This window comes from Sus scrofa, chromosome 3 (assembly GCF_000003025.6).
Source record: "Sus scrofa isolate TJ Tabasco breed Duroc chromosome 3, Sscrofa11.1, whole genome shotgun sequence".
NCBI classification, from domain to species: Eukaryota; Metazoa; Chordata; class Mammalia; order Artiodactyla; family Suidae; genus Sus; species Sus scrofa.
The window spans coordinates 71683648-71696757 of record NC_010445.4 but is presented as its reverse complement, the minus strand read 5'-3'; the positions used below and the strand labels follow the sequence as shown (position 1 = coordinate 71696757).

The 13110-nt window shown below is 50.7% G+C and overlaps 1 protein-coding gene across 1 annotated transcript; it reads right to left on the bottom strand.

The window, feature by feature from the left end:
- CLEC4F (C-type lectin domain family 4 member F) lies at nucleotides 401-12860 on the bottom strand. The gene is made up of 6 exons (XM_021087395.1): nucleotides 12637-12860; nucleotides 11468-11590; nucleotides 7077-8192; nucleotides 3194-3345; nucleotides 1721-1839; nucleotides 401-812 (listed from the first exon to the last, which is right to left on the bottom strand). Exons 1-6 carry the CDS (start codon nucleotides 12710-12712, stop codon nucleotides 668-670), a joined length of 1731 nt encoding a protein of 576 aa, XP_020943054.1. The 5' UTR covers nucleotides 12713-12860; the 3' UTR covers nucleotides 401-667.

The window sequence follows — 13110 nt, the reverse complement described above, 5'->3', positions numbered from 1 at the left end:
TGGGAACTCTATTCAGTGTGCTGTGACAACCTGTATGAAAATGGGTATGTGTACAACTGAATCACTTTGCTGTGCAGCAGAAAATAACACAGCATTGTAAAGCAACTACAATTAAAAAAAAAAAAAAAAAAGGCTGGGAAAATCCAGCTCCGGCCTCATCTGCAGCAAAGGAAGGGCAGGGAACACCTGAGGTGGCTGTGACTTCCCGGAAATTTGCACCCCTACCAAGTCCCTGCAGTTTGTTTGCAACCTCAGCTGTTTTTCAGCAAACCAACTAAAAGTTTCTAGCCTAAAGCCCTTAAACAAAGCTATGCTTGTTTCATGGAAGGGCCCCTGAGGGAAAGAAAAATCAATCCAGGGAGAAGCAGGTGTGATGGCTGTCGCAGAGACAAGTCCAAACTTTCGTTCGTCCGAGCATTTATTAAGGACCTGCTGTCTGACAGGCCTGTGCTGGTTGCCCAGGAGATACAGAGCACAACAAGGCCCTTGCCTTGAGGAGCTGTTGATTATGCCGGGTCATATGATGTAAACACATTGGAAAGTTTTTTTTTTTTTAAAGGACAGGGCAGGAAAAACAAAGACCGAATGGAAGACCCCAGAGAACAAGTTGAGTTCACGAGCTCCCGCGTGTCTTGGAGAAGGGTCTCAGCTCCCTGCTGCCCTCAGGCTACATTCGGTCCAGGGGCTTCTTGCAGACCCACTGGAAGAGGGCTGTGCAGTACATGTCATTCCACTTCTGCTGGATCTGGACACAGTCTTCCCTCTGCCCGTTCTGGTGTTTCCAGTTGTCTGGCTGATTCTCGCTCCAAAACCTGGAAACAAGAGGGCTTCATTCTGCTGGATGAAGGAAGTGTCCCTTCCCCCGGCTGTGGCATAAGGAGCTGGAGTGACACGGATCCCTCATCCCCTGATAGCCCAGGACAGGTCCGAGGGGCCCTGAGGGTGGCCATGCTGAGGTTGTCCCTAGTTACTGAGAATAGAGGCATTGGAGGGGTGTCTACATCTGCAAGTCCCCACCCCAGAATTCATATTCAGATACCTTTGGACAGGGGCAGGGCTCCTTGGGACCAGCCCTAGGGAGGAGGGGATAGGATAGGCAAAAACAAACAAAAACAGAACAGCAAGACCCACCGACAGGCTGCCTGCCAGCCCCACACCTGTCCTGTTCTTTTTTTTTTTTTTTTTTTTTTTGTCTTTTTGGGGCTGCACCCACAGCCTATGGAGGTTCCCAGGCTAGGGGTCCAACTGGAGCTGCAGCCACAGGCCTACGCTAGAGCCACAGCAACATGGGATCCGAGCCATGTCTGCGACCTACACCACAGCTCACGGCAATGCCGGATCCTTAACCCACTGAGCGAGGCCAGGGATCGAACCCGCAACCCCATGGTTCCTAGTCAGATTCGCCTCCACTGCTCCACGACAGAAACGCCACCTGTCCTGTTCTGACACCCCTGTAGAGCGGTCCAGGTTTGGATCACAACTATGCTAGTGTACCCACATATCAAACACATACCACACACACACATACATCATGCACACAGTCATGTATACACACACCTCATACTCACATCACACATGCACACATCATACACGTGTATCGCAAAGAACACTAACACTTACTGGGCAGGCATACACACCCAGGACAGAGACACACAGGAGTCCCTAGCCAGACCTGTCCAAGACAGTGCCTGGGAAGGCACCAGACAGTGGCTGAACTCACCGTCTGCTCTGTGCATTATTGAATGGTGTCCCATCGGTCCATCGCCAGATGCCCTCAGAACCGCTGTCAGTGAGGCCAATCCAGTAGTAAGAGGAACTCGTGAACTGTTTCACAAAGCCCTGTGGAGCAAAGGCAGTGTTGTGTGTTCTCACCCGAGTTCACCAGGCTCTGTGGAAGAGGACTCCAGGCCACAACCTTCCTCATCCTGGGGGCATAAAGCCCCCTCTTCCGTAGGAGCTGGAACCCCTCCCTATGCCTCTTACGGTTTTCCAGATCTAGGCAACAGCCAGGTCCCCTCAGGGGAACTCCAGCTTCTCCCACGTTGACCTGATGAGGAGGGTGGCTTTACTGGGACAAAAGACAGACCTGGCCAATTTTTTAAGACGATGTGTTTTATGGAGTTCCTGTTGCGGTTCAGTGGGTTAAGAACCCAACTAGTATCCATGAGGATGTAGGTTTGAACCCCGGCCTTGCTCAGTGGGTTAAGGATCCGGCATCGCCACAAGCTGCAGCGTAGGTCACAGATACAGCTCTGATCCCATGTTGCTGTGGTTGTGGTGTAGGCCAGCAACTGTAGCTCCAATTAGACCCCTAGCCTGGGAAACTCCATATGCTGCAGGTGCGACCCTAAAAATAAAAAATTTAAAAAAAAAAAGTTGACATGTTTTACAAAATAGCATGTCCTTTGCCAGACATTCAAGAACAGTCTCAGGAGAACCACAAGGAATGGGCAGGTCTGTCAGTTAACTTTGACCAAACTTCAGTGGTCAATAGTCTAGTCAATTCTGATAGCTTTTGGCATATGGACCCCTCTGGGACTATATTGCCTTTGTTTGTCCTCAAGCCTTCTGCAGCCATTAGATGAACTGACATTAAAATCAAGATTGAGGAGTTCCTGTCGTGGCTCAGTGGTTAACAAATCCGACTAGGAACCATGGGGTTGAGGGTTTGATCCCTGACCTCACTCAGTGGGTTAAGGATCCGGCGTTGCCGTGAGCTGTGGTGTAGGTCGCAGATGCAGCTCAGATCCCGAATTGCTGTGGCTGTGGCATAGGCTGGCGGCCACAACTCTGATTCAACGCCTAGCCTGGGAACCTCCATGTGCCGCAGGTGCAGCCCTGGAAAAAACAAGACAAAAAAACCAATCAATATTGACATTAGAGAGGACGCCTGAGAGGGAAACGAGGGACCAGGTAGGGACGTATGCACCCAGCATGTGAGGAGCAGTCCCCTGGTGCCCCCTCCCTTTGCCTCCCTCCTTGCTGACTCCCTGGGTGTCTCCCTCAGTCACTGGGGACCTTGGGGTTTTTTGTCTGTGCTTGTAACTCCAGTGCAGAATGCTCACCAGAACTCAGTAAATATTTGCTCCTCGGCTGACAGAGGAGACACAAAAGTCTCTGCCATGCCCACTCCAGGAGGGGAAGGCCGAACCACCCAAGTCTCTGATCCCTCCCCCAAGCCCACAGCGCTGACCTGCTCCTCCTCGGAGGTCACCGAGGCCAGGTGGGCTCCCTGAGACACGCAGAACTGCTCAGCCTCCTGCCAAGACTTCTTGACTTGAGAAAAGTAGTATAAGTTCCCATTGTAGGGCTTCCAGCCTTGCAGGATCAGCTGGAGAAGTTGATCTGGAGCAAAGGTGGGGAGGAGAGAGAACCAGGGGCTGGCTATGGATCCTGAGCTCTCCAGGGACTGACCACTGAGGGTCACAAGCGAATGCCTGATGCCCAAAACTACAGGGGCAAAGTCTCCAGGGGATTCTGATACGCTCCAAAGTCTGAGAAATAGTGGTCTAAACCAAGGATCTGCAAGCTGTAGCTGGACAGCAGCTTTTTTTTTTATAAATAAAGTTTTATTGGAATGCAACCACACCCTTTAATTTACAGATTGTCTTTGGCTGATTTATCACTGCAACAGCAGAGATGTTGCAACAGAGACTGTTCAGTCAAAAGCCAAATATAGGGAGTTCCTGTCATGGCTCAGAAGAAATGAATCTGACTAGGAACCATGAGGTTGCAAGTTCGATCCCTGGCCTTGCTCAGTGGGTTAAGGATCTGGCGTTGCCACGAGATGTGGTGTAGGTTGCAGATGCCTCTCAGATCCTACATTGGAACCTCCATATGCCACGGGTGCGGGCCTCAAAAGACAAAAAAAAAAAAAAAAAAAAAGCCCAAAATACCCACTATTTGGCCCATTCAGAAAAAAGTTAAACTAATGGTTCTCAGCCCTGACTACCCATGGGAGCCACCTAGGGAATTTTCTTCTTTTTTTTTTTTTTTTTATCTTTTCACCCAAGGCTTGTGGAAGTTCCCAGGCCAGGGATCAAACCCAAGCCACAGCAGTGACAATGCCAGATCCTTAACTGTTAGGCCACCAGGGAACTTCTAAGGAGCTTTCAAAAAAAAAAAAAAAACTCTGCTGCCCAGGCTGCATTCCAGACCCCTTCAAAGAAAAGTCAGCGTTCTGGAGGGAGGTTCCAGGCATCATTTTTAAAAGCTCACTGGATTATTCCATTGTGTACCCAAGGTAGAGAAACACTCGTCAACACCAAAGCAGTAGCAAGACATAGGAGGGAGTTAGGAGGACAGCAGGAGGACATAGGAGAGGCATTAGGAAAGGAAGTCTTCCAGAGTTCCCGTCATGGCACAGTGGAAACAAATCCGACTAGGAACCATGAAGTTGCGGGTTCAATCCCTGGCCTCTGCTCAGCGAATTAAGGATCCTGCATTGCTGTGGCTGTGGTGTAGGCCAGCAGCTGTAGCTCCAACTGCACCCCTAGTCTGGAAACCTCCATATGCCTTGGGTTCGGCCCTAAAAAGCAAAAACGAAGGAAGACTTACCGTACCAAAAAAAAAAAAAAAAGGAAGTTCCCATCTTGGCTCAGTGGTTTAGGAACCCAACTAGTATCCATGAGGATGAGGGATCCATCCCTGGCCTCCATCAATGGGTTAAGTATCTGGCGTTGCTGTGAGCTGTGGTGTAGGTCAGAGAAGCGGCTTGGATCCCACCTTGCTGTGGATTTGGCATAGGCCGGATGCGGCCCAAACAAGACAAAGAAAAGACTTCTAGGCTTCTGCCAGACAGGGGACAGGGCAGCATGGGTCCTCAGTGCTGTCTGCCAAGCCCCTCATTTGTCAGCCCCACCTCTTCAGCAGCTGCTCCAAATCACCCTCTCTCCCAGCTCCCTCCTTCCTCTCTCACCTCCTGCTCTACCTGCAGAGACACCACTAAATATCATCTCCCTCAGTTTCCTGGGCCCACATCTGCAAACCTGGGTGAACATCTGCTTCCACACCTCCTCCTTCCAGCCTCAGAGGTTCAAGTACTGTCCCAACCCTTCAAGGCCAGTCACTTGTCCGTGTGTTTCATTCTCTCCTCTCCCTCTCTCCCCCATCCAACACCATCTCCCCAACTCTTTCTCTCTCTCCTTTAACCTCCTCCCTCTTTGCTGGTGCCTTTTACTCACATCTTCAGATCAAGCCTATCCTAATCTAGAAAAAAACCTCTTAAGGAAGTTCACTAAAATGTTAGCAGTGGGTTCATATAAAAAACACTTTTTTACAGAAATACAAAGTGGTCATGCATCCCCGGCCTTGCTCAGTGGGTTAAGGATCTGGCGTTGCCATGAGCTGTGGTATAGGTTGCAGACACATCTTGGATTTGGCGTTACTGTGGCTGTGGCATAGGCCAGCAGCTGCAGCTCTGATTCGAACCCCTAGCCTGGGAAGTTAACGTCCATATGCTGCAGGTAAGGCCCTAAAAAGACACACACGCGTGCACACACACACACACACACACAAGACAGAAAAAAAGAATAGATTATAAAATATCAGATCACAGTCATGTGGTAAATGTTTTACTCTTTGGAATGTGTGTGTGTGTGTGTGTGAGAGAGAGAGACACACCATTATACTGGGTCACAATGTAAAATGAATTTCATGCTGAGTTTTCATTCAAAGTCATTTGAAAGCCACCACTCTGGCCCCCGTCTACTGTGCTTTCAGCCTGAGCTTCATCAGCTGCCCTCTTGGCCACAATCCAGTCAACAGGACAGCCTGAAGTTTCCTGAACCTCATGGTTTATATTTTTTTAACTTTTTTTTTTTGGGGGGGGGCACCTGTGGCATATGGAGGTTCCAAGGCTAGGGGTCTAATCAGAGCTGCAGCTGCCACCCTATGCCACAGCCACAGCAGTGGGGGATCCAGGCCACGTCTTCGACCTATACCACAGCTCACAGCAATGCCAGATCCTTATCCCACTGAGCAAGGCCAGGGATCGAAACTTTGTCCTCACACATGTAACCACAGAGCCACGACAGGAACTCCAATTTTTTTTTAACTTTTTTTAGGGCCACACCCTCAGCATATGGAAGTTCCCAGGATAGGGATCAAATCAGAGCTGCAGCTGCCGGCCTCTGCCACAGCCATAGCAATGCCACTGGATCCTTAACCCACTGTGTGAGGCCAGGGATAGATCCCGCATTCTCATGGATCTTAGTTGGGTTTGTTATCACTGAGCCACAATGGGAACTCCAGTTCACATCTTCATGCCTGTGACCTGCTGCTCCCTTATCTTATCTGCTTGGCCACCACCTACTGGTCCTGTGGGACTCAGTTCAAGGGCCATCTTCCCATCAGAACATCTTTTGATCCTTTCTTCCCCAAAAGATTTCTTCCCCCCTTTGGAAGATCCTTTTCCACACCAGAGGACATCGGCCCCCAGAAGATCCCTTCTCTCGCCTCTTTTTGCTCCTCCTGTTTCCAGTTTTGAGACCTGCTCCCATCACAGCTCCTCTCCACATGTCTTTCACGCAGGGCTGCTCCACTGTTGGTGAGTTTCAAGGGTAGGCGTCGCATCTTGTTCATCTTTATGGCCCTGACACATACCAGGGCCTCAAAAATGTTTTTGTCAGATGGACACATGAATGCTGGGGACTTTGTTCAGTGCTTTATCTGGGTTAATTAATTTGAACCTCACTGTGAAGCAAATGTTTTTCTCCCTGCTCTGCAGATGAAGAAAGTGGAACTCAGAGGTGAACCCCTTGAGCAAAGGCACAGCATCGGGGCTAGTGGGGAGTAGAAATAAAGCTGTCTGGTCCCACTGGCACACTCTGTCCCCAATATACACCTCCACCAGACATCGCTTGTCTCCTAAATGTTTGTTTTGTCACTCTAGCCAAATGATAAGCAGTTAGAGAGCAGGGATCATGCGGCCTTTGGTGGGATCTGGCCCCTCTCCAGCACCCACACGCCTTCCCATGCATCCCACGAGGGGGTCCATGTTGAAGTAAGCAAAAAGCCCAAAGGCCAGGAGACTTTACCCTCCCCCGCACGCCTCCCTCCCGCCCCCTGCCACTTACTTTGGGTCCTCTGGAGCTGCTCCTGTGAAGCAGAGGGCACATGGAGGGCCTCCAGTCGCCTCTGCTCCTCCTGGATTCTCGTAGCCAGGGTTTTGGTGTTCTCTAAATCCCCTTTTAACTTCTGGATCTCGGCCCTGGCCTCCTGCAGATTTCTCTCCAACACTCTGGCCTTGGAATTTAAGGCCGTGGCATCCTTCAGTCCTCGTTTTAGGGTCTGTATCTCTTGGCTGGCATTTCTCAAAAGATCATTTAACATCTGAATCTTGGCTTTTAAGGCAGTGGTGCTTTCCAGGTCTGTTTTGAACACATGCATCTGAGCATCTGTCTGCTCCAGGTGACTGTTGGCTATTTGGGTCTGGGCCGTGACAGTTTCCAAATCTCTTTTTAACAAGTGAATCTCACTGCTTGCCTTTTCCAGATGACCTCTTAATACCTGGATCTCAGCACTGGTGTTGTCTAAACTGCCTTTTAGGAAGGTCTGGGTCTGGGCGCTGAGAGCGTTTGCATTTTGCAGACTTCCCTTTAGCCTCTGCATCTCAGCAGTGGCGCCTTCCAAGCTGCTTCTCAAAACCTGATACTGGGTCCTTAAATCATTGATCCCATCCAGACTGCCTCTCAACACATGGATCTGGGCATCAACATTTTTTAAACTACTGTTTGCCATCTTGGCCTGAGCATTTGCCATTTCCAGCCCAGCCTTCAACACCTGGATCTCCATGTGGGCATTTTCTAAGCCTCCGCTTACCACGTGGAGCTCAGTGCTAGTGTTTTCTAAGCTGCTTTTTAAGAAACTCTGGGCCTGGGAATTTAATGCCTGTGCCTCTTCCAGATCTCCCTTTAGCCTCTGGATCTCAAAAGTGGTCCCCTCCAAGGAACTCCTTAACACCTGGGTCTGAACACTCAAGGTGCTGGCATCCTTTAGGACGCCTTTGACCACCTGGATGTCAGCGCTGGCGTTTTCTAGATGACCACCAAGCAGCTGGAGCTCAGAACTGACATTGTCCACTCTGCAGCTCAACTTCTCGATCTCCACATGGTAGGTGCTGGAATTCTGCTGTCTTTTAAACATCTGGATAGCCTCTTGGAGCTCCGCCCCCCTGACAGCATGGTAGGGATCTGGAGGGAGGAAAAGGAGGAAGCAGCCAAAGAGACCCCGTTACACAGGGAAGCATTCACGACACAGGCCAACCAGAGTGATCTTAAAATTCCCAAGGGAAATGTCTACACCCTAGTCTTGAGCTCTCCTCAAACAGCCTGCTGCTCCCTGTAGCCACCTAGACCCTGGGGATAGGCCACCCACGAATGTAAACCCCAAAATGAAATAAAGGCCTCCTTAGCTCTGCCAAATGACCTGGGGAGCAGAAGGACTAACATACTTGCCTACGGGATTATTGTGCCACTGTAACTGAACCTGAAAATAACTGAAATAACTTGAAAAAAAAAATTTTTTTAAGGGCGGCACCTGCAGCATATGGACGTTCCCAGGTTAGGGATTGAATCGGAGCTGCAACTGCAGGCCTATGCCATAGCCGTGGCAACACTTGATCTGAGCCACATCTGTGACCTATGCAGCAGCTTCCAGCAACGCCGGATCCTTAACCCACTGAGTGAGGCCAGGGATTGAACTCACATCCTCATGGATACTAGTTGGGTTCTTAACTCACTGAGCCACAATGGGAACTCCCCAAAATAACTGATTGTACCATTGACACCTGTTGAGGTTTAACTCCACTGAAATTTCACCATTATGACGAGTCATCATGGTAAAGAAAATAGGTATGAATAAAGCCCAGATGTAGTCTTCCACTCTATTTGTACACCAAGCATGAAGCCTCTCGATTCACCCTTGTTACTTCCCAAAAACCACGTAGCCACAAATAGAAATTTTCTGATCACAAATCCCCGGGAGGTGAGGGGAGGAACAGAAATAAAATCAAATTGATGCCCTTGGAGGGAGCGCTGTGCTCAATTCACAAGGCTGTGGCGGAAGTCCTCCAGGAAATACAGCCCTGAGCAAAAGCCTTTTAAAGGCTGGCACCCCCAGTGTTCCTGGGAGCAAGGGTCGCTAAAGAACTGATTGAGGGTGTGGGGGACCTGAGTGAAAGTCCTTGGTCATTGGGTTATTCAAAGAAACTCTGTAGCCCCTTCCCACCAAACGTACCTGCAGCTGCCTCTGGTCCTACCATCATCATTCGTGCATCATGAGCTAGGCCATAGGCTCAGACATTCATGGTGCGGGGCCAAGCCTCCTTTCAGGGATATGGGGAAGAACCCACGTAAGCAAGGGCACTTTCTGGGGGGATTCTGGCCCTATTTATAAAGCTGTGCCTTAGAGTTCCCATTATGGTTTAGTGCTAATGAACCTGACTAGTATCCATGAGAACTCAGGTTCAATCCCTGGCCTCGCTCAGTGGGTTAAAGGATCTGGCATGGCCATGGGCTGTGGCTTGGGTCGAAAACGCGGCTCGGATCTGGCACTGTTGTGGCTGTGGCCATAGGCCAGTGGCTACAGCTCCAATTTGACCCCTAGCCTGGGAGCCTCCATATGCCACAGGTATGGCCCCCCCCAAAAAAACAAAAATATAAAATAAAATAAAGCTCTGCCTAGTCAGCCACCAGGAAGGCCTTAGATCAATGGAACAGAAGAGAGAACCCACACATATATGGGCAATTGATTTTCACTAGAGACACAAGGAGAAAGGATAAGTTTTTCAACAAATGGTGCTGAGATAATTTATATCCATAAGCAAAAAGACAAAGTGAACTTCATACCTTGCCCCATTATTCAAAAATTAACTCAAAATTAATCATAGACCTTAAATGTAAAACCCAAAACTATAACATTTCCAAAAGGAGAATGACTTACATGACCTTGGAATAGGCAAAGATTTCTTAGATACAAAACCAAAAGAAAAAACAGTTGATATATTAGATTTTGTCAAAATTCAAATGTTTAGAGAATGAAAATACAAGCCATGGACTGAGAGAAAATATTTGCCAATCACATGACTGATAAAGGTTAAAAAAGAGTACATACTATACATCCTTTTACATAAAAGTCTGTAAAAAGCTGAGTAACCTGTATTACAGCAAGTAGAACAGTGGTTGCCTAGGGCGACACAGCGTACAAGTGACATTTGGGCGCAGGATGTTGAATATACTCATTATCTTGATTGTGATGATATTTCACGCACTTATACATACATCAAAACCTACCAGACCATATGCTTTAAATAGGTATACTTTGTTATGTGCCTATTATACCTCAAGAAAGCCATTTTTTGGCCGCACCCATGGGATGGAACCCATGCCACAGCAGTGACAATGCCAGAACCTTAACCCACTGGACCACCAGGGAACTCCAAGAAAGCCATTGTATTGTATTTTTTTAAAAAGAGGAATTTTTGGAGTTCCTGTGGTGGTTCAGTGGTTAATGAATCTGACCAGGAACCATGTGGTTGTGGGTTCGATCCTGGGCCTCGCTCAGTGGGTTAAGGATCTGGCATTGCTGTGAGCTGTAGTGTAAGTTGCAGACGCAGCTCAGATCCCGTGTTGCTGTGGCTCTGGCGTAGGCTGGTGGCTACAGCTCCGATTCGACCCCTAGCCTGGAAACCTCCATGTGCCGCGGTGCAGCCCTAGAAAAAGACAAAAAAAAAAAAAAAAAGAGGCGTTCCTGCTATGGCACAATGGAATTGATGGTGTTTCTAACATCACCAGAACACAGGTTCCATCCCCAACCTGGCACAGTGGGTTAAAGGATCCAGCTCTGCTGCAGCTGCAGCATAGGTGGAAACTGTAGCTCAGATCTGATCCCTAGCCCAGAACTCCATATGCCTTGGGGCAGCCAAAACATAAAATTAAAAAAAAAAAAATGCCTCTCTGTGAGGAGAGTGCAACCCACTCGTGGATCTAAAGGTACAGGGAAAAGTGTGACCTGGAGTCTGGGCAACCAGGGCCGTGGCTCCCGTCCTCCACCCCCCACCCCCCGTGACTACTCAGGGTCAGGCTCCCTGAGGAGCTGCCAACTGAAACCATGGCTGGAAACTCTCCGAAGGGCAGGTCTTGGGCTCTGCACAACTGAGGCACCGGTTCCCAGGCCAGCACCATCCCCTCAGCACTGAGCCTGGGGAAACGGGCTGCCCCTCCCCCGAGTCAGGGTACAGAAGGGGGTGGGGGAAATGGTACCCACGACCCCTCAGAGTTCCCCTCATGGGCCTCCTCTCTTGGAAGGCTCCCCTTGGACAGGTCTCGGTGAAACTCTGGTTCGGCCTGGGACTGGAGGTGGAGTGACCCTCACGGAAGTAGAGGGGGTGCGTCTGGGACTCGTTGGGACTCTTCCTTATGCAGGAAGGAAAGAAAGGCAGGGGGGTTCAGGTCCCCTAGGAGCTTACCCACAATGAAGAGAACCATGAGAGAGAAGATCACAGTCACAACCACAAAGGCCACGGTGGCCTGCAAACGCCGTGGCATCTTGGGGGCTGCTGCAGGAGCCACTGCCGCCGAGGGGTCCAGCCCTGCGGGAGAGAAGCCAGGGTCTAGGAGAAAACCGGACAAGCTCAGCCCCTCGGACCCAGCTTCCTGGCCTGTCCAATGGGGCTGAGGACACGGGCCACGGGCCTTGCTTACCGTGGGGCAGGGCAACAAGTGCCAGGAACTCATGGAGGGTGTGGTATGATGCAAAGGCTACGAGAGGACGGGGGATGTGCACAGTGCCCAGAACCAGGCACCAAGGGGGACAGCAAAGGTGTGGTTTGAATGAAAGTAGAATGGAGGAGGGGACACAGCAGGCACACTGACCACAGCATCCCAGGGCCAGCCTTGCTCCATGCATCCCAACCAGAGCGAGACTCACAGCCTTGGGGCGGCAGCTGCCCCGACAAGCTGACAGGGGTCAGTCCTGGAGCTTCCCTGGGCTGGATCGGAAAGCCCCCCTACGGGTGTCCTAAGAAGGGCTGCTCCTGGGATCCTGGGGGTTGAGTGTACATGGAAACATACTCCAAGCTGGAGAGACAGCAGCCCAGAGCTCCTGAGGCCTCAGTAGTCCAGCCCCGTGTGCAGAGATAGGGGTCAAAACCAGGTCCCGGGAGCTCCCATCATGGCTCAGTGGTAACGAACCCAACTAGTACCCATGAGGACTTGGGTTCAATCCCTGGCCTTGCTCAGGGTGTTAAGGATCCAGCTTTGCCATGAGCTGTGGTGTAGGTTGCAGACGCGGTTTGGATCCCGCGTTGCTGTGGCTGTGGCGTAGGCCAGCGGCTACAGCTCCGATTAGACCCCTAGACTGGGAACCTCCATATGCCATGGGCATGGCCCTAAAAAGACAAAAACAAAACAAAACCAAAAACAGGCCCCCTGAATTCAAATTCGATCTTTCTCTTGCCAGGCTGCCAACCCTGAGGACCAGGGTTGGGGGAGATTTCACACGGAGACTGGGTGTGGGCTGCAGCCCTGGGCCCTCGCCTGACCCATCTTCCACCCTCTGGTCTACTCTGAAGGCTGAGCCAGCGCCGAGGGGAGAAGCTGAGCAACATTGTGCAGGGCTGGGCCCCAGTTTTCTCACCTTGGGAGCGCAAGGAGACGCTCTGCTTGTCTGTGCAGAAACGGACCACGTCAACACTCATCTCTGCCTCCTTCATCCTCCAGTGCTGCTCCCTGCCACGGGCTCCCTGCCACAGGCTCCCCAAGGTCGTGGTCTGGGCCAGTGGCAGTGGGAAGCTGCGATACCCAAATTTATAGGCTTCTGGGTCGGTTCTAACCACCCGTGCGAAGCTCCCTCCCCTGCTGACTCTGCAGAAGGGCCCCAACTAGGTTCTTCCCCTCAAGGCTCCCAGGCGCCAGTCCGCAACCCCCCCATCCTCTCCCCCTTCCCTCAGCACCAGCCCGGGCCCTCCCCTCAGGCCCATCCTCCCCATTTCCGCGCCCCACTTTGGCCCCAAACACATCCTCTACCCCAGTCAGATACCTTTTCACTGCCCAGTAAGGAGGGGATCAAGTTTCCCTCTTAGCTTTGCAGAAAAAATATCCTTATGACCCA